The following is a 25,979-nucleotide window of genomic DNA, read 5'->3' on the forward strand; positions in this document are numbered from 1 at the left end:
ACATATTTGAAAAACTAAAATTCAAATAAGTAACCCACTCAAAATTTTAATTATTCTTGATTGAGTGCCTAATAAACACCAAGGACTCAGCAAATGCCCCTAAGTAAGTTATCCATCTGTAAAATTATACCTAAAACTTTTATATTTATATTTTAGGGGATGGAGCTGAGCATATAGCTCAGTGGTAGAGCACTTACCTCCCACATGCAAGGCCCTGGGTTCAATTCCCAGTATTAAAAAAAAAAAAAAAATTTAAGTTTATTTTAGGGAGAAATGTAATTTGACACAAAAATAAGTTAAGACTTACTATCCTAAGTTAAAAGCCATAATTTTACTTTAATTTCAAAAGCCATGATTTTATCTTAATAAAGCCATGATTTCACTTCAACTTCAAATAATAATTTGTAAAGAACACTACTCTATACACAAAGGTGGACTGCAATTAAATTCACTAAAGATTTTTTAAGTACCTATGATGTGGCAAACTAAAAGAGCAATGCCCAAAATGTACATACTGAAGGAACTCTACATTAATTCTAATTAATGTTGTTCTATATTAATTCTACATAAAATTCTACATCATTACAGTCACAAACTAGGAACTAATAATGGCTTCCTTAACTCTTAAAACTGCTATATTCTTGCTGAACCAGGAGGATCATAAATAAATTCAAGGCCAGACTGGGCAATTTACCAAATCGCTGTCTCACAATAAAAAAACAAAACAAAACAAAACAAAACTTTAAAGGAACAAAGATGTAGCTCAATGGTAGAGTGCTTGTCTAGCAGCTGTGATGCCCTGGGTTCAAACCCCAGTACCACAAAAAACAAATACACAGATAGATAAATTTAAAAAATGTTAATATTCCTCATTTTTCCATTTTAAAATCCTGAACTATTTAAATTTACTAAATCTAAATCTTTCAATATTACTAACTGAAAAACATTAAGATGAACAAGAATAAAGCATGCTTCTAGAAGTAGAATTAGACTATTACTACTCATTTGCTTACAATATATTTTAATTCTGTAACAATTACATTATTCATCAATTATTCCTCATTCAATTTCAAAAAGTATTACATGTCTAAGGTATCAGCTCAGAGTAATATAGAAGAACATATTAACAAAAAATAGTTCACAGACCTATAAATAAGAAATATCTTTACATAGTAAGATGGATTCATCTCCAGGCTATGCTTGCTGTTAACTGAAAAAGCAAGGTAGAACCAAGTGTGATGGGATGTCTTTTTCATTTAAGAAATGGAAATAGTACACACATATATATGTGTATTTATTTATATATTCACACACACATAAATACACATATATACATACTTGCTTTTTTTCTAACTGTTAAAGACAAAGCATTAATTTTCTCTTAACAGTTACTCATATGGGGAAGGTCAGGAATTGAAAGGAAACTTGGCCAGAAGGTAGGTTTCTCTGGATAGATTTTACCTTGTTTTGTTGATTTGAATTTGGAATCTCACATAAACATTTTATATAGTTATAAAACAAAATTAAACTTTAAAAGCATAATCCTATAAAATAAATATATCAAAGACAACATGAAGAAAATGAACCTAACTGCCTATCGAGTTGATCACATAGCTAGAGAAAGAAAAACCTAAATTTAACAAGCTTATAGATCTAACTACCAATTCATGAGAAAGAGAAGACAGTGAAACAGATTAAAGAATACTATAGGCTTGGGATGTAGCTCAATGGTAGAGTGCTTTCCTAGCAGTACTAAAGAAGCCCTGGGTTCCACCATGAAAACAAAATAAAATAAAAACTACAAATACAGACTACACTAGATTCTAGAGTAACAACAACCCAATTACTACAACAATTATATTACAAAGAATTAAAAATAAAATAGAAGAGATAAAGGGGGAACTTATAGATTAAATGATACTTAAGTTATCAACTAATTGCAATATATAGATCAGATATAATTTATATAAACTGTAAGAAAAAAATAGCAGAGATCTGGGAAATTTGAACATTGACTAGATATTTAATGATAAAAGATTTACTGCCTATTTGTTTAGGTGTGATAATGATATGATTATATTTTTTAAAAAGAATCTTTACCTTTCAAAAAGTTATTCATTGTGAAATATACATATCTATGTGTGTGCATATTTAAACAAATGAAATGACACTCTATCTGTAGTTTGTTTCAAAATATGAAAGAGACAATGGAGTTACAGATGAAAAAATACTAGTCACAGGTTAATAATTGTTGAATTATTTTATGGGACACTGGAGTCCATGATAGCATTCTATTTTTCTATACTTAAGAAATTTCACAGCAAGGCTGGGGTTGTAGCTCAGTGGTAGAGCACTTGCCTAACACTGTAAGGCACTGGGTTCAACCCCCAGCATCATATAAAAATAAATAAGTAAAATAAAGGTATTGTATCCATCTAAATTTTTTGAAATTTTCTATAATAAAACATTTAAAAGAAAAATCTATTACTCCTATAGTTAATATCTCTTCTCTATCCAGGAAAATAAACTGTCGATTATTTCTCTATAATTCCTACAGTACTTATTATCTATCCTCATTATTTGGTTGTCTTATACAAGTAAATCCACAAGACTCACTCTGTAAATTAAAATATCTGATTTCCTTTGGTACATCTTTTCTTCAAAAAAGAGAGATGTTTTTCTAATGCATTGCCTCTCCCATCTACAGTTTTGCTTTCCAAAGTTTGTTACCCATAATCAAATTATTAAATGGAAAATGTCAGAAATAGATAATTCATAAATCTTAAAATTATGTGTCATTTTGTGTAAGCAAAAACTTGCCCAGTCACCTGGAATGTGAATCATCCCTTTGTCCAGCATATTCATGTCATACATATTACCCACTCATTAGTCATTTAGTAGCTATTTTAGTTCTCTGGTCCACTGTAGGATTATCCCAGTGCTTGTGTCATGCAACCTTTATTTTACTTGATAATGGCCCCAAAGCTTAAGAGTAGTGATACTGTCATTAGGATATGCCAAAGACAAAACCTAAAGTGCTTTCTTTAAGTGAAAGGTGAAAACTGACTCAATTAAAAAAAAAAAAAATCACATGCTGAGGTTGCTAAGATGTATGGTAAGAACAAATGCGTGAACATAAGAAAAACATTTGTGATAGTTTTGCCATCACACATCAAATTACAAAATTTATGGTCACACTGTGAAATAAGTACTAGAATAGGTATTAAATTTGTGGGTCTATGATAGTATATTGTTAAAAACTGTCCTATTACTATAGGTTATTATTGTTAATCTCTTACTTTGCCTAATTTATAAATTAAATTTACCATAGGAATGCATATGGGGAAAAAAATAAGGTTTGGCAGTATCCAGTTTCAGGCATCCACTGAAGGTCTTGAAATGCATCCTTGAAGACAAGAGAGTTACTATACATGAGAACTATACAAAATTACTATACAAAAATCACCATACACTATACTATACAAAATCACTCCTACTGAGGATAATAAAAGTAAAGATTGGGACTTTAAGAAGAAAAGCAAATGACAGATCAAACATGTTTTTATAAAAAAGACTTAGCATGCACAAAGCTCTGGGTTTGATCCCCAACACAGGGGTAGGGAAAAAAGCCTTAAGAAAGAGTAATGAAAGTAAAGGATAAAAGGCCAGGACAAGAGGATAGCAAGTTCAAGTCCAGCCTGGGCAACAGCAATGTGACAAGACCCTACTTCAAAATTTAAAAATTAAAGGTCTGGGGAGGTAGCTCAGTGATAGAATGTCCCTGGGTTCAATCCCCAGTACCATCAAGCCCAGACCTTAGAAAGAAATCCTACAGTAGAAAGAGCTGATGGCCTATGTTTCTGTGTTTTAGCATGAATTTATTACAGGCAAAGCCACCATTATATAATTATATGAATTAAGAAAGATTAGGTATCAACTGAGTGTCACATATCTCTAGTCTCAATGGAATCTCAAGAAGTTAATCAACAACTCCAGATCAAAAATGAGGAAAGGGTTGAACACTTAGATAAAGTAAAGAAAGGAAATAAATGCCTCATAATTATATATTATCTGCCAGTAAAGCAAAATAAATGTTTAAGTATCTCACTGAAATTTTATAGGGGAGAACCTAAAGTTTTCACAGAGGTAGTGCCACACTCATTAACTCAAATTTAATTACAGCAAATACAAATTATATATGCATCTATGTAGTCTTCTATAGGTTTATGCACAACCTTAAATCCACTAATCCTATTTATTGAGAAAGTGTAAGTTTTCAACCACATCTATCATCAGGATTTTGAGAGATTTAACTCCTATGGTTAAGACTTCTTACAAAATTACTTAGCTTCTTATTATACTCTATCTCAACAATGAAGTCACTTAGACTAAAACTATGCCCTTTACCACTTTAAATTGCAAGCACTGCTTACATTCTACATAGAGCAGATGCCCAATAAACATTTAATGATTTACCAATTAATGGGAATCAAACTAATACATGTGTCATGGAATTACTCCAAATATTATTATAGGCTATGAGTATGACAAAGACCTGCCATCAAGGAGTTTGCAGTCTTTTCCCTTGTATCAAATGTTTTAAACATGCCACAGTAGCCAGATACAGTGGTACACACTGTAATCCCTACAACTCAGGAGGCCAGGACAAGAGGATAGCAAGTTCAAGTCCAGCCTGGGCAACGGCAACGTGGCAAGACCCTACTTCAAAATTTAAAAATTAAAGGTCTGGGGAGGTAGCTCAGTGATAGAATGTCCCTGGGTTCAATCCCCAGTACCATCAAAAAAAGGCAGCAGCAGCCATGGTTTTAGCAGTTTGTCTCGGATGGGGGGGATCAGTACACATAATAGTTGTCGATGATGTTTACAATCAGCATTTCAAAAGCATGCCAGAATTTCTACAGACTTCCATTAACATGAAAAAATATCTAAAATTATCACATGACCCAGATCAATCCCAGATCTAGATATGAAAGGGATAATGACTAAAGAGTAACAAAACACTCTAATAGGTATCATTCAGAATATATTATTTATTAATTGGAAAGAAATCAAATTATAGCATTAACAGATCAAAAAATAAAATAGAAGATATATATTTGAATGTAAAAATGAGTCAAGTAAGTTAATATGCAGAATTTGTTTCAATTTGGCTGGTTCAAAAAAACAAATCCTAAGGTCAAAGAGTAGGGATAAACAGCATTATAGATAAAAGGAAGATACATTGAATGTCTAAAATTATTTTGATTTTAAATCAATTATTTTATGTTGCAGGAAAAATAGTATAAATTTATAAATGCATACACTAAACTTTAAAGAAATACCTATTAGGATAAATTAGTTTTTTTAAAAAAAATCATAAATTAATGGAAAACACCTGAAAATTTTAATGTTAAAAAAAAGCCATACTAGAAAAATGGAAGTCAACATAAACTATAACCATAAAAGCCAAAATACTAGGAGACAGAACTGTAATCTCACTCCAGTAAGATTGGCAGCCATTAAAAAATCCAACAACAACAAGTGCTGGCGAGGATGTGGGGAAATGGGTACACTTGTTCATTGTTGGTGGGACTGCAAAATGGTGCAGCCAATTTGGAAAGCAGTATGGAGATTTCTTGGAAAGTTGGGAATGGAACCACCATTTGACCCAGCTATTCCCCTCCTCAGTCTATTCCCTAAAGACCTAACAAGAGCATGCTACAGGGACACTGCTATATCGATGTTCATAGCAGCACAATTCACGATAGCAAGACTGTGGAACCAACCTAGAAGCCCTTCAATAGATGAATGGATTAAAAAAATGTGGCATTTATACACAATGGAGTATTACTCTGCAATAAGAAATGACAAAATCATAGAATTTGGAGGGAAATGGATGGCATTAGAGCAGATTATGCTAAGTGAAGCTAGCCAATCCTTAAAAAACAAATGTCAAATGTCTTCTTTGATATAAGGGGAGTAACCAAGGACAGGGTAGAGACGAAGAGCTTGAGGAAGATTAACATTAAACAGGGATGATAGGCGGGAGGGAAAGTGAGAGTTAAGGGAAATTGCATGGAACTGGAAGGTGAGCCTCAGGGTTATACACAATTACATATAAGAGGAAAGGAGGAGTAGGAGGAAAATTATATAAGTGGAAGAAACGATTTATAGTAGAGGGGATGGAGAGAGAGTAGGGGAGGGGAGGGGAGGGGAGGGGTGAGGGGACAGTGGAGAATGGGATAGACAGCAGAATACATCAGTCACTAGAAAGGCAATTTGTAAATCAATGGAAATGTAACTGATGTGACACAGCAATCTGTATACGGGGTAAAAATGGGAGTTCATAACCCACTTGAATCAATCTGTGAAATATGGTATGTTAAGAACTATGTAATGTTATGAACAACCAACAATAAAATAATTAAAAAAAAAAAAAAAAGAATAACAAAGTGCCTACCACCAAATCAGACAAATTTGAAACATGACAAGTCACTATAAAAAACAATGCAGTTGCTGGGCACAGTGGTGAACACCTGTAATCCCAGTGGCTCAGGAGGCTAAGGCAAGAGGGTTGTGAGTTCAAAATCAGCCTCAGCAAATTAGTGAGGCCCGGAGCAACTCAGCAAGACCCTGTCTGTAAATAAAATATAAAAAAGGCTGGGGATGTGGCCCCTGGGTTCCATCCCTGGTACCAAAAAAAAGCAGTTAACTAGAACTATTGCATATTATTGATAAGAATGTAAAATGATACAGCCACTATGGGAAACAGTTTATGGGCTCCTCAAAAAGTAACTCTATTCTTTTTTTTTAATATTTATTTTTTAGTTGTAGACAATACCTCTATTTTGTTTATTTATTTTTATGTGGTGCTGAGAATCGAACCCAAGGCCTCGAAGGTGCTAGGCAAGCGCTCTCCTGCTGAGCCACAACCTCAGCCCAGTAACTCCATTCTTTTTTTTTTTTTTTTATTTTTTTTTTTTTAAAGATAGAGTGAGAGAGGAGAGAGAGAGAGAGAGAGAGAGAGAGAGAGAATTTTTAATATTTATTTTTTAGTTCTCGGCGGACACAACATCTTTGTTGGTATGTGGTGCTGAGGATCGAACCCGGGCCGCACGCATGCCAGGCGAGCGCGCCACCACTTGAGCCACATCCCCAGCCCAGTAACTCCATTCTTAAGCATATACCTCAAAGAACTGAAAGCAGGTATTTAAGTAAACACTTGTTCACAAATTTCTACAGCAGCACTATTCACAACAGCCAAAAGGTGGAAACAACCCAGAAATTCATCAACAGATGATAAATAAGCAAAATACAGAATATACATCCAATGGAATATTATTCAGCCTTAAAAAGTAACGAAGAACTGATATATGATACAATATGCATAAACCTCCAACAAAACATTAAGCTAAGTGAAAAAAGACAAAAGGTCACATCAAAAATAGATGAATCTAAAGAAACAGAAAGCATATTGGTGGCTGCCAGTGACTGGAGGAAGCTGGGAAATAGGGAGTGACTACTTAATGGTTACAGGCTCTCCCTTGAATATAATACAAACCTTTTGAATCAACAGAGGTAATGATAACACAATCCTGTAAATGCTCTAAATACCACTGAATTAAACACTATAAAATAGCTGTAATGTTTCACTTCAATAAAATAAAAATAACCCCCGAAAAATGTAGCTCAAGAAGATATGCTTATTTATAACACAAAATATTAAAGTTGTTCTGCCAGAGATTTCTTTATATACCTGATTACCAATCTTCTTTTTAATCTCTAAAACATACTTTACTAAATCCATCCATTCCTTTCCTCCAGACTCCTCATTTCCAAGATTCAGTTGCCTCTTATTCCATCCTCACATCCACCATCTTACCAATTCTTCATTTTGTCCTAAGAATCCCCTTTTCTATCACATCAGCTCCCATTTAATTTGCTCCTTTTTCTGTTCCCCAGGTTTATGACTTCAAAGTCATCATTAACTTGTTCCTCTCTCTCTTTCCTAATCCAACACCAAGTTATATCCATATTCCCACATAAAGCTCTCTCTCAAATTCATCTCCTCCTTCCTATCCTTTCTACCACTCTCTAGCTTAATTCTGTCCCTATCACTTTTAGTTCAGATTGCTACAAAAGAAAACCCATCTATCCCCCCATCTTGATAATTCCTAACTCTGCAATTCATTTTTCACATGTCACTAAAATTCTTTCTAAAATAAAAAATGTGAACATGTTACTCACCTGCTTAAAATCCTTCAATAGCTGTAAAAATTTCAGGATAATTTGTTTTGTTTTTGTTTATTTTACAATCCTGAGGAACCAATTTAGGGGTGCTCTTAGCACTGAGCTACATCCTCAGATTGTTATTTTTTGAGACAAGTTCTTGCTAAGTTGCCCAGATTGGTCTCCAAATCATGATCCTCCTGCCTCAGCTTCCTGAGTAGCCAAAATTAAAGACATGTGCTACCAGCCTGGATTTCAAAATATTTTTTTAAAATGGACACAGAAAGTCCCCTTATGTGCTAGGCACCATGGCCTCACTGCATTTATAATTCCTTACTCTCCAACAAGCACCTTACAAATCAGACTAAAATACTTGCCCATCCCCCAAAGTCACCGTTTTCATTCTGCAATGCCTTTGCATGTGCTGTCCTCTTCTCCTAAAACCTTCCATTCCAACCCACCTCTCATCCTTTCTTCAAACTTCAACTCTTACATCCTGGTCTCTAACAAGTCTTTCCCTACTCTCCAATCTGAAATAAATGACCTTCCACATTTCCATGCTAAACCTTACTTTTTGGGGGGTTGGGGGATGTCCAAACTGTACAGTTAATACCTTTTAAGACTGTCCTTCATTTCCATGACCCAACACTTACACAATATAATTTTAATAAACAAATCACCTCCACATGCCTTCTTTTTAATTGAAAACTATCTTTTGCTAACAATTCCAAGAAAGCAATTAACTCTCATGGAAATTTTAGCTCTGACACTCCTTTTTTCAACCAAAAGAAAAATGGTCACCCTACCCCATGCTACACTACCACAGTGTATCCACCATCCGTCATCACTTTACTAGCTCTTTAGTCTAGATGATCAGTCTCTTGGCATCTTATCACCATCATTTACCACAGGCATGACACAGTTCCAAGTCCCTCCATGAAGGTAGCACTTATTCCTTTTTTTACAATCTATCTATACTCTGCCACCAACTTCAGCATCTCTACAGATTCTGTGTGTGGGTGTGTGGTGGGGGACGTTAGAGATGATACTGGGTATTGAACTCAGAGGCACTCTACCATTAAGCTACACCCCAGAACTTTTTATTTTTTATTTTGAGGCAGGGTCCCCCTAACTTGCCCAGGCTGGCCTCAAAATTGTGATCCTCCTGCCTCACTCTCCTGTGTAGGTGGAATTACAGGTGAATACCACCCAAACCTGACTCTCTACAGATTCTTAAACTGAAAGAAAGTTGGTTTCAAAGGAAAAATAACAATCTTTCTTTTCAGTATATTAAATCTGATACAACAGTACAATACCCAAATGGAGATATTCAGCAAATTGCACATGAGGAACTTGAACTCAAGAAAATATTTAAGAAAATGCCAATATGATCATTCCAAATATAGAAGTGACTAATGAAACTAAGTGTGATCTCACGGGAAGACAACCTAGAGAAACACAATTTAGAGAAAGAAGAGACTAAATGCTTATTTTAACCTTCTACAATGTTATGCCTAATACTGGATAATTTGGTCTCTGTTACCTTGCTCCAGGCTACCAAGTATTCCTGGAAAAAAAAAAAAAGTTATGGAAACTTTCAAAGTGAGCTTATTACAAGTTCATACTATTTCAATTTTGACTGAGTACTACTTCCAAGCAATTCTTTTATTCTCTTATTGTTGATCTGTTAGCACAATGATTTCCAAGCCATAAGTTTCAGGCTCCAGGGGAACTATAAAATTAGTTACTATAATGGGTACCTAGAGACATACATTATTTAAAGACTATCTCCCACATATATGTATAAAGATTTCTCAGCTGTGCAGTCAACATGATTAATAAAATAGAAAGTCATTTAAAAGAGTACTAGCAGCTCTCTGCTAATATGCATTTTCTCAATTACCAAATACTAATTGTTTTAAAGGAGTTGTCATCTTCAAATTATTAGGAACCAACCACTGCCAAAGAGTGCTCCCCATAGGAATTAAACATCCTTCTCACATCAAAAGCTTATGGTGTGAAACACCCCAGTTATCCTCTGCCCATTCTCCCTTCTGCTTTCATTTTCCCATGAAAATCATAAATATACTTATATTGTTCCCTTATCCACCTCAATTCATCTGAATTTCTTATTTCTCTACTGCTACAAATATCTGATCACTTAGCAATTTTTAAGACTAATGACACAGACATTCAATCCCACCTCTTAGCTCACCTCACTATCCCAAGCATTAAACAGGTTTACTCTCTTCAAGTTCCTCCTGTCTTCCTAAAAACATTATCATATGTCCTTTATTCTTACAAAATTCCATTTGATGCTGCTGTATATTGAAACTACTAGTCTTTTTCTTTATGCTGTCAAATTCTTGGAGTCATCAAATTACAGCCTGTGCCAACTACCTGTTTTTGCAAATAAGATTGAAACAGTCATCCCGTTTCTTTAGGAACTAAGGTTGCTTTCCCACAGACGAAAAGTTGAATAGTGTTATGGTTTGGATGTGAGGTATTCCCCACAAGCTCATGTGTAAGACAACGCAAGGTTTGGAGGAGAAATGATTGGATTATGAGAGTCTTAACCTAATCAGTTAATTAATCCCTAATAGGATTAAATGGGTGGTGACTAAAGTGGTAGGATGTGGCTGGAGAAGGTGAGAATTGGGGGCGTGGCTTTGGAGTATATATTTTTATCTGGTAAGTGGAGTGTCTCTTTCTCTCTCTCTGCACTATGAGCCCCTGAATAAACAGTTCCTCCTCTATAATTGTGCTGGTCAGATCCTTTAGTCATAGCAGCAAAAAAAGTAACTAAAACAAATAGTTTAAGATATCCTACAGCCCGGAAGCCTAAAATATTTCCTGATTCCTTACAAAAAAAAAGTTTGCTACTTCCTGAGGATCCTGATGTCATCATTTCTTCTAAGGATGGCAGGGTGCCACTACAGGTTTGGAGCAGCAATAAAGTACCATGGTACATCTCAAGAGTAGTATAGTATATAGGGCAGATGAATAGGCATTAAGACTTACACTTGTGACAGAAGAGACAAAACCTAAAATTTAATCCTCAATGATGTGGCTTTTGGAATTTACATTCTCTCCTATAATCTACTCTGGAGACTTTCAGTTTTTCTTATCTGCTCTTACTGGCTTTGGAGTTCCTAAAATCCTAATACTAAAACCATATCTTCTAAGTACAAATCATTCTCCATGCGTGCTACCTGGCTAACACCTGGGTAAGCAAAACACTTAGGAAGAGGTAGTCCCAACAGACTTGGCCAAATGCAAGCACAAGGCCAATGTCAGAGGTAGAAGTAGTACTCACCTGTGATACCAAGCAGAGAGAGAAGAGAACTAAGATTTCAGGTCCAGAACTGGCTCTAGCCAAACAGGAAGAAGCAGCTATGAATGTGCTTATAGCAGAGGCAGAGTCTTTGGTACTCTGACATACTTTTTCTGATGTTCAGAGAGACCACCATTAAAGTAGACTCTGGTAAGAAAGTCTCATGAAAAACAAGACCAAAAAGTGAGGAATTAAGGAGCAGACCCTACTGGTCTATTGTCTAGAAAAAGCAGTTCTCCTTATTAAGGATGATATTACTTTTCAAAATGGCCTATATAATACTAACCTTCAGTAACAGAGTTTTCACATCCCACAAGGTTGAGGAGGATATCATCATCTTTATCATCTACTTCACATCCCAGTAGCATCCAGCTTTCCACATTATCACTTTCTGAAATGGTGCTCTCTTCTTCACTTGAACTGACCTCTATAATCATGACCTCTCGGAGTATAGCTGATCTCTCTTCAGGTTTAGGCTTCTCAATATTCCTCTTGGATTTCTTATCAGCCAACTCATTAGAGTGAGGAGAAGCAGAACAACCGTGGGTCTTTTCTTGTGCTTGGACCCTAATATTTTTTCTTTTACATCTATAAATACTGTCTTCATCAGACAAAGTGATGACCTCTGACCCATCTGAGAGCTGGATGACCTCACTATCTGAAACAACAACTAAGTTCTTCTGATTTGGTTTACTACTTGATGATTCAGAATTCCCAGAGTTCTTTTCTTCATGTCCTTCCTCCCTAATAGCATTACCAAGATCTTGGGCATAATGAATTTGACTGTAGAGTTGAAATTCCACCTCACTATCAACACTCAGTTCACTAGATGACTCTTCACGATAAAGGTCATCTTCATATGCTTCTATAGTCTCGTAGCCACCAAACATCATGGAAAGTTGGTAATCTTAATGCTGTAAAAGAGAAAAGTCATACAAAAAAGGTATTTTAAAAGCTCAGATCTTATGTGGTTAGTGCATAATATCAATCCATAGCACAACCTTCTATATGAAGGCCAACACTTCTCTCCAACTTATTAAAATACGTTTTTCTTGTAGGAGAGCTTTTTTCCATGAATTTCTAAATCATATTATGACCCAATGTAAAAATGCCCTCAAATGAGAATAATACTCTTAAATGAGAATTACTAACAACCAGTTGTTATAGTTATTAATGGAAATATCATAATTCATAGGTATACTGGAAAAGAAAAATGGTTGAGACCCACCGCCTGACACTGAACACTTGTTCTCCAAACTGTTAAAAATTGCAAAAAGATTTTAAGTAGTACTAAGGGTGTGGTTCAGTAATAGATGACTTGCCTAGCATGTCAGAGGCCCTGGGTTCAATCCCTAGTACTTAAAAAAAAAAAAAAAAAAAAAAGTAAATATTTCTCATTATCCCATTCATCTTCCCTTCCTTGGTTCTGGTTCTTTATTTTCTCTTTTTAGGTATACCCTGTCATACAAGAATATTATTTCAACTATGATTGAATCCATAAAATGAAGCCATTATCATATTTAGTGTTTGAGTATAAGTATTTATTCTGAATTTTAAAATTAATCTAAAGGATTAGGGGTATAGCTTAGGGGTAGAGCACCTGTCTAGTATGCATGCAGTCCTACATTCAATCCCCAGCAGCACCAAAAAAAAAAAAAAAAAAAAAAAGATGGCCTTCTGATCTTTGGCCAAAAGAATATATTTTAAAAATCTGATAAACCTACTTACTTCCTTGCTAGTTATAAAAACATATATGAAATGCAAACTTGTAAAGACCTGAAGTTGAGGTAAAACTACTACTAGCTTTGGGAATAAATGCATACAAAAAAAACACTTTACTTTCCTATTATGCACATATTAAATCCTGCTCATCTTCCAACTCAGCTTTAATACCACTATAAATCTCTTTATAGGTCTCCACAATGCTTTACATTTCAAAATATTCATCACATTTTTAATTACTTTTTCAATGTAAATGTCCCAGAAACAGATTGGAAACCACAGGAGGGCAAGACCCTCTGTACTTTGTTTCAAACGAAGTATCACCAAAAACAGAGTAACTGATATTTAGGGGGACTTCTATAAATGTCTGTTGAATTAATGAATGAATAGGAATCATATTTTCAGACATTTTTCTTCAGCTCTGATAGAGCTAATGTGTGCCTAAAAAACAGAAATTATGGAGATAATTTCTCAGTTGTCTTCAACATTCTAAAGACTTAAATTCTCTTAATCATCAACCAAAAATCTACAAAGATGTTTCAACTAGGTATAATGGAATATTGATCCAAATGAGAGCTTTAGAAAAGCAAATTGTGTTTGTTTAAAAACTGTGCAAGGAAGGAAGCACACACCTGTAATCCCAGCTACCTGGAAGGCTAAGGCAGGAGAATCTTGAGTTTGAAGCCACCTGGGCAACGTGGGAAGACCATGTCTCAAAATAAAATATAGAAAAAGGTCTGTGGATGTACCTCAATGTTAGAGTCCCCCTGGGTTAAATTTCTATTACAGGGGTGAGGGTTGGGTGGTCTGGCCTACAACACACCAGGGATGCCCTAGTAATGATGCCAATTTATTATTTTTTCCACTTTCAGCTATACAGATATAATTAAGAGAGAATAATTATGTTTTTAGTTTCCCATCTCTGCCCAAAACGCCAGGATACTGTGATACTTTGATGGTGATTTTGGTCATAAAAGCAGCTGACCCAAAAACCAAATGAACAAGAGCCAAAAACTCTTTTGTTTTCCAGAAATAAAGAAACCAACTTTTACTATCTTTTTTCTTCTAGAAGTTACAATATATCTTTCCCCCACTGCACTTTCAGGTTGCTATGCTGTTACGGTCATAAAAGTTGAATGTGACTGTCTGAATAATAATGCCCATAGCATTTATCAGTTTATATTGAAATGTTAGCCTCAGAGGAATTCAAATAAAAGATGAATCCTTTCCTTTTTATTTAATAGGTAAATTAATTCTAAAAGAAGGCAAAGGAATTATGCTTCCTTCAAAATCCTCACTGGATCCATCCTGAGGATCCAATGTGGACTTAAGATAAAACATAATTCCAGTGCAGCACAGAAAAAATTAAAGAGCTAAATTACAGAGTTACAAATTTGTACTACTCTTGGAGCCATCCCAAAGGAAAGGGATTAAGAATAGAGCCATAGGCACACCTGTGAATGTATGCCAAAAATAAACTACAGAACCATAATAAAAACTGACTTCCTTGGGTCTAAGGATTTATCTCCTTTCCTGAAATGTAGAAAAATGAATTTAACAATTTAGCCCCTATGGCCTTTAAGAGGATTTTGTACCTTCTGTACTTGAAAATTGTGCTCAGGCATAACATGTTCTCTTCTATTTATGTAGCTTATGTATGCCAGGGTTAAGGTTTGCCTCAGGCTGTTTGGTTTATGTTACTATTTTAATTACATTTGAATGCATTTATTTTTTAAAAGCATACTCAGATGAACATAAGATAAAATGTATCTATATCTATGTGTGCATATATAAAAACATATATGTATGTATATAGTATGTATGTATGTATGTATGTATGTATATATATATATATATATATATAGAGAGAGAGAGAGAGAGAGAGAGAAAGAATATAGATACAGATAGATCCCTGAACTCAGAAAGCTTTCTCCGTTTTTTTGATCATTGGACATGATTCCCAAATCTACTCAACTAGATAAAATAAGGCCCTTATGATAGTCACAAACTTGTAAATCTGGTGGGGACCTTTTGGATTATTTCACAAAACCCCCTCAATTTACATGCGAAAACTGAGATCCAAAGAGATAAGAAATAAGGAAGCCCACCCAAAGTCAGGCAGTTGATTAAGAATACAGCTAGAACTGATGATTCACACTTTTCTGACTCTCAATCAAGCACTAAGATTTGAAAATAAAATTTTCAAAATAATTTCAAATGAAGATTGTTATATGTGCATTGGCTCTAACACCTAAATTTACCTCATGCATATCTGCTTTACTTCTCAGCGCAGTATGAAAACTTTCAGAGGAATTTTCATTAAAAGAAAAAGCACACATTTAAATTTGTCAGTTTATCACTCAAGAACTCAAAGATAGACTTTATCAATCCTATTACTAAAAAGGATGCTTCTATACAAGAACCTAAAATAGAGGAAAACTTATCTGAAGAATTCAAATAGCATATCAAATATAAATTTTGACAGCTACTGCTGTCAAAAAAGGGAGTAGTATTTATTCACTGGATTTTCAAAAACTACACAACTTAAGTTTATTTAAGCTTTCAGAATTTACTTACACAATCTTTAAAGCCAATGCTTCTATTCTAACAGTCTACCTGCTGGTCATTCCAAACATTTTGCTCTTATTTCCTTCCAAAGTGTTTTCGCTAAAATGTTCCTTCTTGATGACATAAGCATTCACCTCAGTCAGATTTAAATAAAATTTACAATTAACTTGCTTGCTTGCTTTTTGCAGGGCTAGGGATTGAACCCAGAGCCTTAAGCAGCTAGGCAAGCTCTCAACCACTGAACTACATCCCCAGCCCTACAGCTTGATTTTTAAGTCCACAGTTTCCAATGGAAAAGTGATTTCTACATAGTTTATCTAACCTGAAAAATTCTGACTTAATCTTTAGTGCTGCCCTGAAAATAACAACTGGGGTTAAAATTCCTGTCCATTTTTCAAATGTGACACTTTAAATCAAATATGACTTAAAGATCTATATGTGTGAAACAATGGTCATAAAAAAGAGAAAGAGGGAACACAGTACCAAGATGAGAAAATTATGCTCAATTTGAGATAAATCTCAGCTGTTCTTGGAATATACAAAGGCTTTTTACAAGAACTAAACCCTATCTGAAAACACTTCCATCGCATTTCTCTCAACTCTTCTCCTTTTACCATAAAGCCTCTTACCCCTGTGAGCTGTCCAATAATCCCCATCCCATTCCCCCATGTCATTCCCTTGTTCAATCCCCACTTCCAAATCTTCCTCAATTCATTCCTCATCCTCAGATTCTCCAGATAATAGCAATAATACTAAACTGTCCCCAAAGCACAATACAGCCTCAAGTATACAATGTCACTCAGAAGTCTTTGCGACAGCCTAAGTACTCAAAACAAAGTCAGGAGCTTTTGAAGGAACCTGAGTTATCAAATAAACGCTTTGATTTTATACTTGGGAGAAACGATCTCAGAGAAATATAAAGGCCCTAAAAGATTTTCTAATTCAATCCTTTAATCTGAAACAATCGTAAATTCAGGCTAAAGAAGAGATTTCTAGTCAGTGGTGGAGCCATGGCTAGAACCCAGGCCTGCTGCCAGAGTTTTTCCAATGCACCGGAAGCTTTTCCCTAAAGTTTAAAGCAACTATTGACTAACAAGATGTGGGGGATAAGAGGAATCTTTGGAAATATAATTCAAGTCTCCTTGTTTTACACGAGGGAAAGGTTTCAGCTCCCCCAATTTTTCTGGTCCCGTAGCTGCAGCTTCTGACAGTACAGGCTGGAGTCAGCCCGGGATTGATCGGTCCTCAAAGGCCAGATTCGGCCTCGGCGCAGCAGGACCTGCGCGTTTAACTGACGGACCGGCTTCCCAGAACAGGGGAACCTTGTGGGGCGTCAGGTGAAATAGGCAGAAAAGCCACCCCTTCGCAGACCATCAACGCCCAGTCCTTCTTGAACCACGGCCTCAGGCCGTGGAGGAGCAGGGAGTCGCGCACAACCCAGCCTGTTGGCCGAGCCGCCCGGAGCAGCACGCGGATGAGGAGCCATGAACTGCTCCCTGACACGAGTGAAGAGGGACCCGGGTGCGGAGGGCGACGAGGGAGCACACGTTAGTGCCACAGCCCGGCGGGCGAGGCGGAGGGCGGGCAAGGGTCCCCGGTCGCGGAAGACATGGGGTCCGTCACACACATACTCACTGCCGCGGCTGCGACCAGGAAGCACCAACCAGGAACCAAAACGCGTAGAGGAACGGGGAGGGGCGAGGACAAATGAGGTAAGGAAGCCGCGTCCGCGCGGACCCGGGAGGAGGGAAGGCACTTCCGGGAAAACAGAGCTCTCAACAGTCGTTCTTCCGTCCCCGCCCACCACCTGGACCTCTGTACGCATGCGTAACAACTGTTAACCCTTTCTCTTCCTCGCCGATAATTTTTTTGGTTTGCTTTATTTGCTTTGCTCCTTCCTCTTCACGCCTTCTTTTGAAACTACCTAGATCCATCTATTGTGGAGAATATTTTGTTTAGATGATTTGCACGAGAGAGTTGTTACTTGAAAGGCAGGAGCTCCCGCCCTCTGTGCACACGAGAAAACTACAACTCCCATGGTGCCTCTGAGAGATTCAGAACAGTGTCCACCTCCTCCTCTTGAGCCGAGGGAACGCCCTCTCTGCGCCACGTGGCGCGGAGCAGATCCAAAGCCCGGAGCGACGGGGCCTACCACCGCCGGCAACGTGGGCTGGCAGAGGACCCGAGAGAATCCTCAGCGAGGGAAAAGACTGTGGAGATTGCCTGGCTTCAAATTACTTGGCCCATTCTCTTTGGAACCCTGACTGGTTACCTGCCCCTTGTAGGTTGCAGTTGAACATAGTTCACACTGGGGGGCTTCCGCGTTTTAATGAAATACCAGGCAATAAATTAACCCATTGTGAACCTTGAGTGCTGAAAAAGATTGGAATTAATGCTGGTCACTTGGAAGCCTCTGGAGACTTACAAGAATGTGCTAGGCGCGTTTAGCTCTAGTTCTGCTTCTCACACCCCTTTAAACACTTTAAACCCATCTGTGCACACTTACAAATAACACTTAACCAATTCCTTGGCCCCTAGCAACAGACCTCCAAGAAAAGCTTGACTTCTATTCTTGTTGTCAACATCTGTTGAACATCTGTTAAGAGCCAACCTGTGCTAGAAAGTAAGGATAAGTGGTAAAATTTTTTAAATCTCTTGTCTCATGGAGCCAAGAGTTAAGCTGGAAAAACAGAATATAGATAGTTTGACTATAATCTTAAGAGTTTAGCAAGGAAAATAATTAGAAGTTTTGATTAAAACGTTGGTAAAATGCTAGAAAGAAAAGGAAATACCATAAACAGGTGAAATTGGAAAGCCCATTTTGCAAATAAGCAAACAGGCATAGAAATGAGGTCACAGATTTCTGAATTGTTTGTGTTTAGGTAAAATAAATGCCATCTTTATGAATTTTTTGAATTTTTGTCAAGTGCTAGGCCAGGCTTACTCCATCTAAAAGATAAAATACAACCAACTTCTCTTTCTTTCTCTCTTTCTTTCTTTCCTTTTCTTTCTTTCTTACCAGGGCGCTTAATCATTCAGTCGCATCCCCAGCCTTATTTGTTTTTTATTTTTGAGACAGTTATCACTAGGTTGCTTACAGCCTTGCTAAGTTGCTAAGGCTTGCTTTGAACTTGTGCTCCTTACCTCAGCCTCCAAAGCCACTGGAATTACAGGGGTGTACCACCACACTCATGCACCACAACACCAGGCAGATACTTTCTTCAAAATATGAACAACCTTTTGAGATTGTTTTCTTTCTTTTTCTTTTTTAAAGCTCTCATTTCACAGAAGAAAAAAAGGAAACAGACTTGAGAGGTTAAATAATTTGCTAACAGCCACAAGTTTAGGAAATACATCCAATTACTATACTCCATTCTCTCACTATTCCTCATGCATTCAACACAGTTGTACTTCTCTCCCACTTCAAAACTTCCTTAAATTATGAATCAAAACATATAGACTTTTAGATAGCATAAATGGCACTTCATAAGATGACATCTGCCTACCTGTTCACTGTCATGCTGAATCCTGAGCAGATGCTAGCATACTGATTCCCCATATCCATGCCTTTACAGACAACACTACCACAGCAGCAACGTTCTTTTTCCTGACTTTCCACCCTACTCAGCTGAAGTCTTGGGTCTTAAGGGAAACCTTCCAATTCAGTCAGACAAGACAGACATTCCTTCCCTATGACTCCCCATACTTTGGACAAACCTCCGTCAAGGTAATTATATGTATTGGTCTTAAAGTAGGGTGCCAGCTAAACTGTGGAACTCCTTAAAGGCAGAAGTTCTAATTTTGTTCTTGTTTACTAGCTGATACAGTGCCTAGAAGACACCAGGACATTCAATAAAAGTATATAGGCTTTGAGAAACTAAGAACCAGAATTGGATCCACCACTGTCAGTTCAGTGGGAAAATTATGTCATGACCCCAAATAACTAGAATGCAAGTATGGTGCTCCATGACATTAAGATGGTTATAAAAAACTGCGGGAGTCCAAGGATACAGAGATTTCTGACTAAGGACAGTGGTGTATATTCACACATCCCATGTCTTTATATAGTGAACTCTCCATTTACAAGACGACTCTAGAAATTGAGATCTAATCTTTTATTGCAGAGTAACTGAAGCCAAGAAGGGAAAGACTGACCTGCCATTAGTAACTTAAGAAAGGCAGAGTTGTGTCTTTAATCCTGATCAGATTAGTCTAAGTCTCTCCCCAAGTACACACGGATGCGTGCACACACACACACACACACACACACACACACACACACAGCATTTCTCTTTCCACTTCAAGTTGTCTCTGGTCTCCACTTTTTCAAATCATCAGCAGCATGTACTCTTACAGAAAATATTCTGAAGAGATTATTTGAGGAAGGAAGCACTTGTTTTCCTCTGAGGTAGTAATAGCCCTATGTCAACAATAGCGAGCTGAATTGGGATAATGGTCCAGGACAAAGCAGAAACCTGCTGAAGAGGACAGACAAGATGGGAGATAGACTGTAGTAGGATGGGGGGAGTAGGAGTGGGGCATATCACGACTCATTCTTATCCTTCCCAGTGCAAAGAGGAAAAACTACCTTTTTTCTGTTTTTCTTTTTTCCAGTTTCTTAACAGGTCCTAAAACTAATCCTTTCAATCTCTTAACAGTTGCCTTTCAATTATGATTAATTTACTTAGAGCCTACTATGGAACAGGCCTTTGCTAGCCACCTTAGATACCTTGCCTCTCACCTACCTTAAAAATAACTCTGGGGTTGGGGATGTGGCTCAAGCGGTAGCGTGCTCGCCTGGCATGTGTGCGGCCCGGGTTCGATCCTCAGCACCACATACAAACAAAGATGTTGTGTCTGCCAAAAACTAAAAAATAAATATTAAAAAAATTCTCAAAAAAAAATAACTCTGTAAAAGAAGTATTAGCTTGTTTCTTCAGGGTGGAAATTGAAATTTAGAGAGGTCAAGTAACTTTTTCTGTCCCACAACTGAGAAGTGGTGGAGCTGGGATTCAAATCCAAGTTTTGTCTGAATCCAAATTTATGTTCATCTCTGTACTCTGAGGTTCATTTCAAACTCCTTGATGGAGAAAAGGAAAATTGGGGAACTGTGCCTCATTAAAGCAGATCAAAGAGATATGATACATAATAAACCCAATGCATGATCCGATCCTATATCACTACCTAGCACTTTGCCTAAGGCCAAAAACATAAGGTGAACACTTAAGAATAAGTGAATTTAATATGGAATGGTTGGTAACTGAAAGCCTGGTGCAATGTGAACAGTATTGTAAGATAGCAAAGAAGAGAATAGTTGGCTGCCCAGAGGAAAGGAGAAACCTTTCTATAGGATGTCAGGCTGACAGGACCTGGACAATAAATAGTAAGACTGAAAAAAACTAATAATCCAGAACTCTAACAACAAAGAACACTAACTGGCATTTTACAAAACAATATATTCAAAAGGCAATGAACTGGGTCTGGGGAAATAGCTCAGTTGGTAGAGTGCTTGCCTCACATGCACAAGGCCCTGGGTTCAATCCCTAGCACCTCAAACAAACAATAAAAGAATCAAAAGGCAATGAACTATGATAAGCGGTGCTCAATATCACCAATAATCAGAAAATAGAAAATTGTCTCACATGTGGTGGATGGAAATACAAGTTGTCGCAGTGTTTTAGGAAAGCTATTTGATAGTATCAAAATTGTAAGTTAGCTGTGTTCTTATATGTTTGTTTGTGATTTATCACAAAAGATTGTGATAGAAAAATGGAAAATAAGTATTCATCAATAGGGGACAAAATAAACAAGGATACATACTATTTTAAAAAATGCTTCTTTTAAAGAATGAGATGAATCTGCACTGGATAGATCATGAAATGCTCTCTAAGACATACGGTTAAATGAAAAAAGGCAAATTGCATAGCAATAGGAAAATGAGCATTATGTACTCTTTTTGTTAGATTTTTTTTCAAGGTTACTTGTGTGTGCCTGAATACAGATGTGAGTGTATGTAAATACATAGAGAGTACTGAATAGATGCTAATGGATGACAATGATTATTTTAAAACTTTTTAGAGGAGTAGGAATGGAGAAGGATGAAGAGCTTTCAGTTAAAAAAAAAAAAGATGTAATTCATTGAGATTCTTACATCACTTCTATGATATTCCTACCAAAAGTGCATAATCTGAATAACAATGAGAAGATGATCTGACAAACATAAATTGAAAGGTATTCTACAAAATATCCAATTTACCTCTTCAAAAGTGTCAGTGTCATGAAGCAAAAAGGAAAATTGGGGAACTGTGCCTCATTAAAGCAGATCAAAGAGACATGATACATAATAAACCCAATGCATGATCTAGGATTTTCTCTTACCATACAAGTTACTGGAACAGTCTGTCTACTTCCTGGTTATCATGAACTGAACAGCTCTCCTCTGGCATGCCCCCCCCCACCATGATGTTCTGCCTCCCCTCAAGCCCAGAGCTTTGGAGTTGGCTGACCATTGATTGAACTTCCAGAACCACCTATCTTTGATCTCCTGAACTCAAAAACTACACAGAACTCTCTTTTGCACACTTCAAAGACACTCAAATGAATTCACCTGGTATAGGAAGACTTCATCTCCAGTCTTGAGTTTTTGGATACCACTCACAATGAAGAATGGAGTATCATGACATCTCTGAGTATTTGTGATTCACAGATTTAGGTTTTTTTTTATGTTGCCTATAATAATGTCATTTCAGGTGATGACCCAGAGGGAATAAAAGGTAAAAAGAAGAGCCACAGATTAAAAAAAAAATCAGTATAGTGTGATGGTGAGTCCAGGTGATAGTTTGGAAATAAGGATATCTAGGGTGGGGTGGAGATCAAAATTAAGCATTTAGACAAACTGGAAAATAAGAAATCTGCCACAGATCAGGAAAGGTATAAAAGGTATAAAAGAATCAGATACCTGCAAACAGTATCACCATGTATGCTCATGAAATGCATGCTATAGAAAGACAGAAGGACAGTCTGTTATTCTGAAGTAAATGTGAAGAACGTTCTAAACTAAAAGCCCCCAGAAATTTTAATTAAGGCTATTTGTTTAAAAAAAAATCATTGAAACAGTAAAATTCAAGTGTAGATTAGATGACAGTACTGAAACAATGTTTCAGTACTAATGCTACCTAATATTGGAAATTAAGATTTCATGCCTTCCTTATACCCAACCTCAAACCTTACAAAAAATAATTTGAATTCTTTTAGTGACTCAGTCATTCCATTGGCTATTTTATCCAGGGACTCTGTAAAACAATAAGAAACCCTTTATTAGATGAAAGGGACCGCTAATACAATTTGCTTGTTTTGCAAAAAGATTAAGACCCAAAACAAAGAAGGGAATTGCAAACTCCTAGATAGAGCTAATGTAAAAAACGGTCTCCAGTTCATCATCCATCATTCTTTTTGCTGTATCAAAATCTGAAGGATAAGGCAGAAATAGAAGGCTAGCAAGTGGAATGACTGAATGTTACCCTTTAAAGTTTGGGTGTTTTTATTTGCCCCAAATACAGACTTACTGGTTGTATGGTTTTAAAAGTAAATGCAGGCACCAATGTGATTACAGAAACAGTTATCACAGCCAATACATGCAACTGGTAAGGGATATTCAATTTAGGCTCCTAGGTCTGAAGCAGCAATCAAGGTGATTCTCAGGAATTGTCAATGACATTGGTACCCATCTGGATTTGCTGAAAAGTTTAACGTCCTTTTTTATTATTCATGATTTTGCAGTTCTTCAAATTGCAAGGTGATGGAGAGAGCACGCAATTTCAAGCAGACTATGAAATCATTCTTGAAAATTTGGACATTCATATAGATGGCTTTTAATTTTTCTTGGAGACTGCCTTTCCTTATAAAATCATGAAATGTTTAAAAAAACACATATACTATAAATTAAACTATATAAATGATAATATTCTCATTACAATAAAATCCTAGGGATAAGAAACTAGTACTTTAAGGACCCATTCCCATTTGTTATAATTCCTAGTTGGAATTGTATTGCTCGAAACTTAGATCTAAATGACTATAAAATGAACATTGACTAGGACAACTATTGACATTCTAATTTATGTAAAAATCATTAAGGCTGGGGATGTAGTTCAGTGGTGGCACATTTGTTTAGCATGCATTGAGGGGAAAAAAGAAAAGAAAAAAAGGAAGAAACATCAGATTCCATACAAGAAACCTTGAAGCATGTCATCAGTAATGTCTTGTGAAGCTGTACACTCCAAAAGTGTGTCTCTGTTTTAAATGTCCACGTGCCTTCGCTCTATAGATTCTAGGACATAAAGAAAGATGCAGTAGCCAAGTATGGTGGTATGTGCCTGTAATCCCAGAAGCTTGGGAGACTGAGGCAGGAGGATCACAAGTCCAAGGCCAGCCTCAGCAACTTAGTGAGGCCCTAAGCAACTTGGTGAGACCCTGTCTCAAAAAAAAAAAAAAAAAAAAACAAACAGAAAGATGCAGGCTCAGAGACACACCTTACTTATATCTCATTCTGTATGGGACACTTTTCTTCAGCTGCCTATCCTGAACCACAGAATCATGCCTACAATTTTTAGTCCTAAAATGTTTTTATAACAATGCTAGCATTATTTATTTCAGTCAGGACTTTAGATTGACAACAGAAAAAAAGATAATTCAGAATAATGGAATTCACACTACCCAACAAGCCATATACATCTTAATGTGGTCAACTTGAGCATAATTTTATGGAATAAACTATAGACTTTGTGTTTTGTGTTTCAACCATTAATATCTATTGCTGCTTATTAACTTAGAGAAACCATTAGCAGTGTAGCACGTTAAATGGATTGCCTTTATTCTGTTATAGTCTATTTCTTCTTCCTCTCTCTCCATTCTGAATTGATACTCTTCTATAACTGATACCAGTCTGCATTTGGAAGGGATACGATTTCCCCCCCTTATCCTTGGGGGATTCATTCCAAGATTCCCCCAAGGATGCTTGAAACCACAGATGGTAACAAACTCTATATACTGTTTTTTAATTTGTAAATTAGGCTTAGTAAGAGAATAAAAATAACTAATAATAAAAGAACAATTATAATCATATGCTATAAGTTATTTAAAGCTTATGAATTTTTACTTCCATAATTTCCCATTTAATATTTTCACACTGTGGTTGATTGTGCATTACTAAAACTGCAGCAAAGAAACTGCAGATAAAGGAGGACTACTGTAGTTCTTTTATCGAACTTACTAATTGCAGAAGATTCTGTCTCACTATCTGCAATATCTCATACTTCATACTTCCTGTTATGTCTTAAACAACTGTAATACCTGACTCCAGATACCTCTGTTCTTGTTTTTCTACTGGATAGATCTGTTAAAATCCTGGAACTACCATACATTTTCTTCAGAATGCTCAACGTCTTTCAATAATGGCTTCTTTCTTTCTGTGTTGTGTTGTTGCTCTCAGAACTTACTTTCTCTCCTCTGTGCCTATGCTCAGTTGTGTAGGAAGAGTGAGAGAGGTTTTGTCTATCTTGGTTTTTTGGCACAGACAGGGGTCTACCTATTTAAATGAATATTATCCAATGAAAGCTCAAGGCTTGCTTAGAGTATACTAATACTGATTCTGCTCATGTAGCATTAGGGCTACATGAGGGCTACATTAGGGCTTCCATTTGCTATCTTCAAAGCACATCTGAGCAAACATTGACCTGATTAGAACAGGATAGAATTGTATGAAGTCGGTCCAGTAAAGCAATAGGTAGGCATCACTAGCAGTTGTACTGGGCAGTGAAAGGCAAATGGCCTGAATCTGTGAGAACAGGAAAGAGGCCATAGTGAGCACCACAATGGCATGACAATCAGCAGATATATATATCATAGACATATATAGATATAGAGAGATAATTATCATAATGAATTAGTTAACACAATTCTGGAGGCTAAGAATTACCAAAATCTAGAGTTGGCAAGTTGGAGACGCAGAAAAGCCAATGGTATATTTCTTGTCCAAAAGCCTCTCAAGACCAAAGAAGAGCTAATGTTTCACTTTGTGTCCAAAGGCTAGAATAGATGAATGTCCCATCTCAAGCTATCAGTAAAA

At 36.5% G+C, this 25,979-nt stretch overlaps 1 protein-coding gene across 6 annotated transcripts in view; it reads right to left on the reverse strand.

Annotated features, from left to right (window-relative positions):
• Positions 1-17,632, reverse strand: part of ZCCHC7 (zinc finger CCHC-type containing 7) — a 233,006-nt gene extending 215,374 nt beyond the window's left edge. For 2 of the 6 annotated variants that reach the window (XM_081264707.1, XM_081264702.1), the window contains exons 1-2: positions 17,489-17,632; positions 11,850-12,477 (exon numbers count right to left, since the gene is read on the reverse strand). In XM_081264707.1, the coding sequence (XP_081120833.1) occupies positions 11,850-12,456 (607 nt within the window). In that variant the 5' untranslated portion in view covers positions 12,457-12,477; positions 17,489-17,632. Of the gene's footprint in view, positions 1-11,849; positions 12,478-13,917; positions 14,910-17,132; positions 17,355-17,484 lie in introns of those variants that run through there. The other 4 variants (XM_081264706.1, XM_081264704.1, XM_081264703.1 and 1 more) reach the window with 4 other exon arrangements.
• Positions 17,633-25,979: the final 8,347 nt, after the last annotated feature.

Source organism: Spermophilus citellus (genome assembly GCF_964194105.1).
Source record: "Spermophilus citellus genome assembly, chromosome: 2".
Taxonomy (NCBI): domain Eukaryota; kingdom Metazoa; phylum Chordata; class Mammalia; order Rodentia; family Sciuridae; genus Spermophilus; species Spermophilus citellus.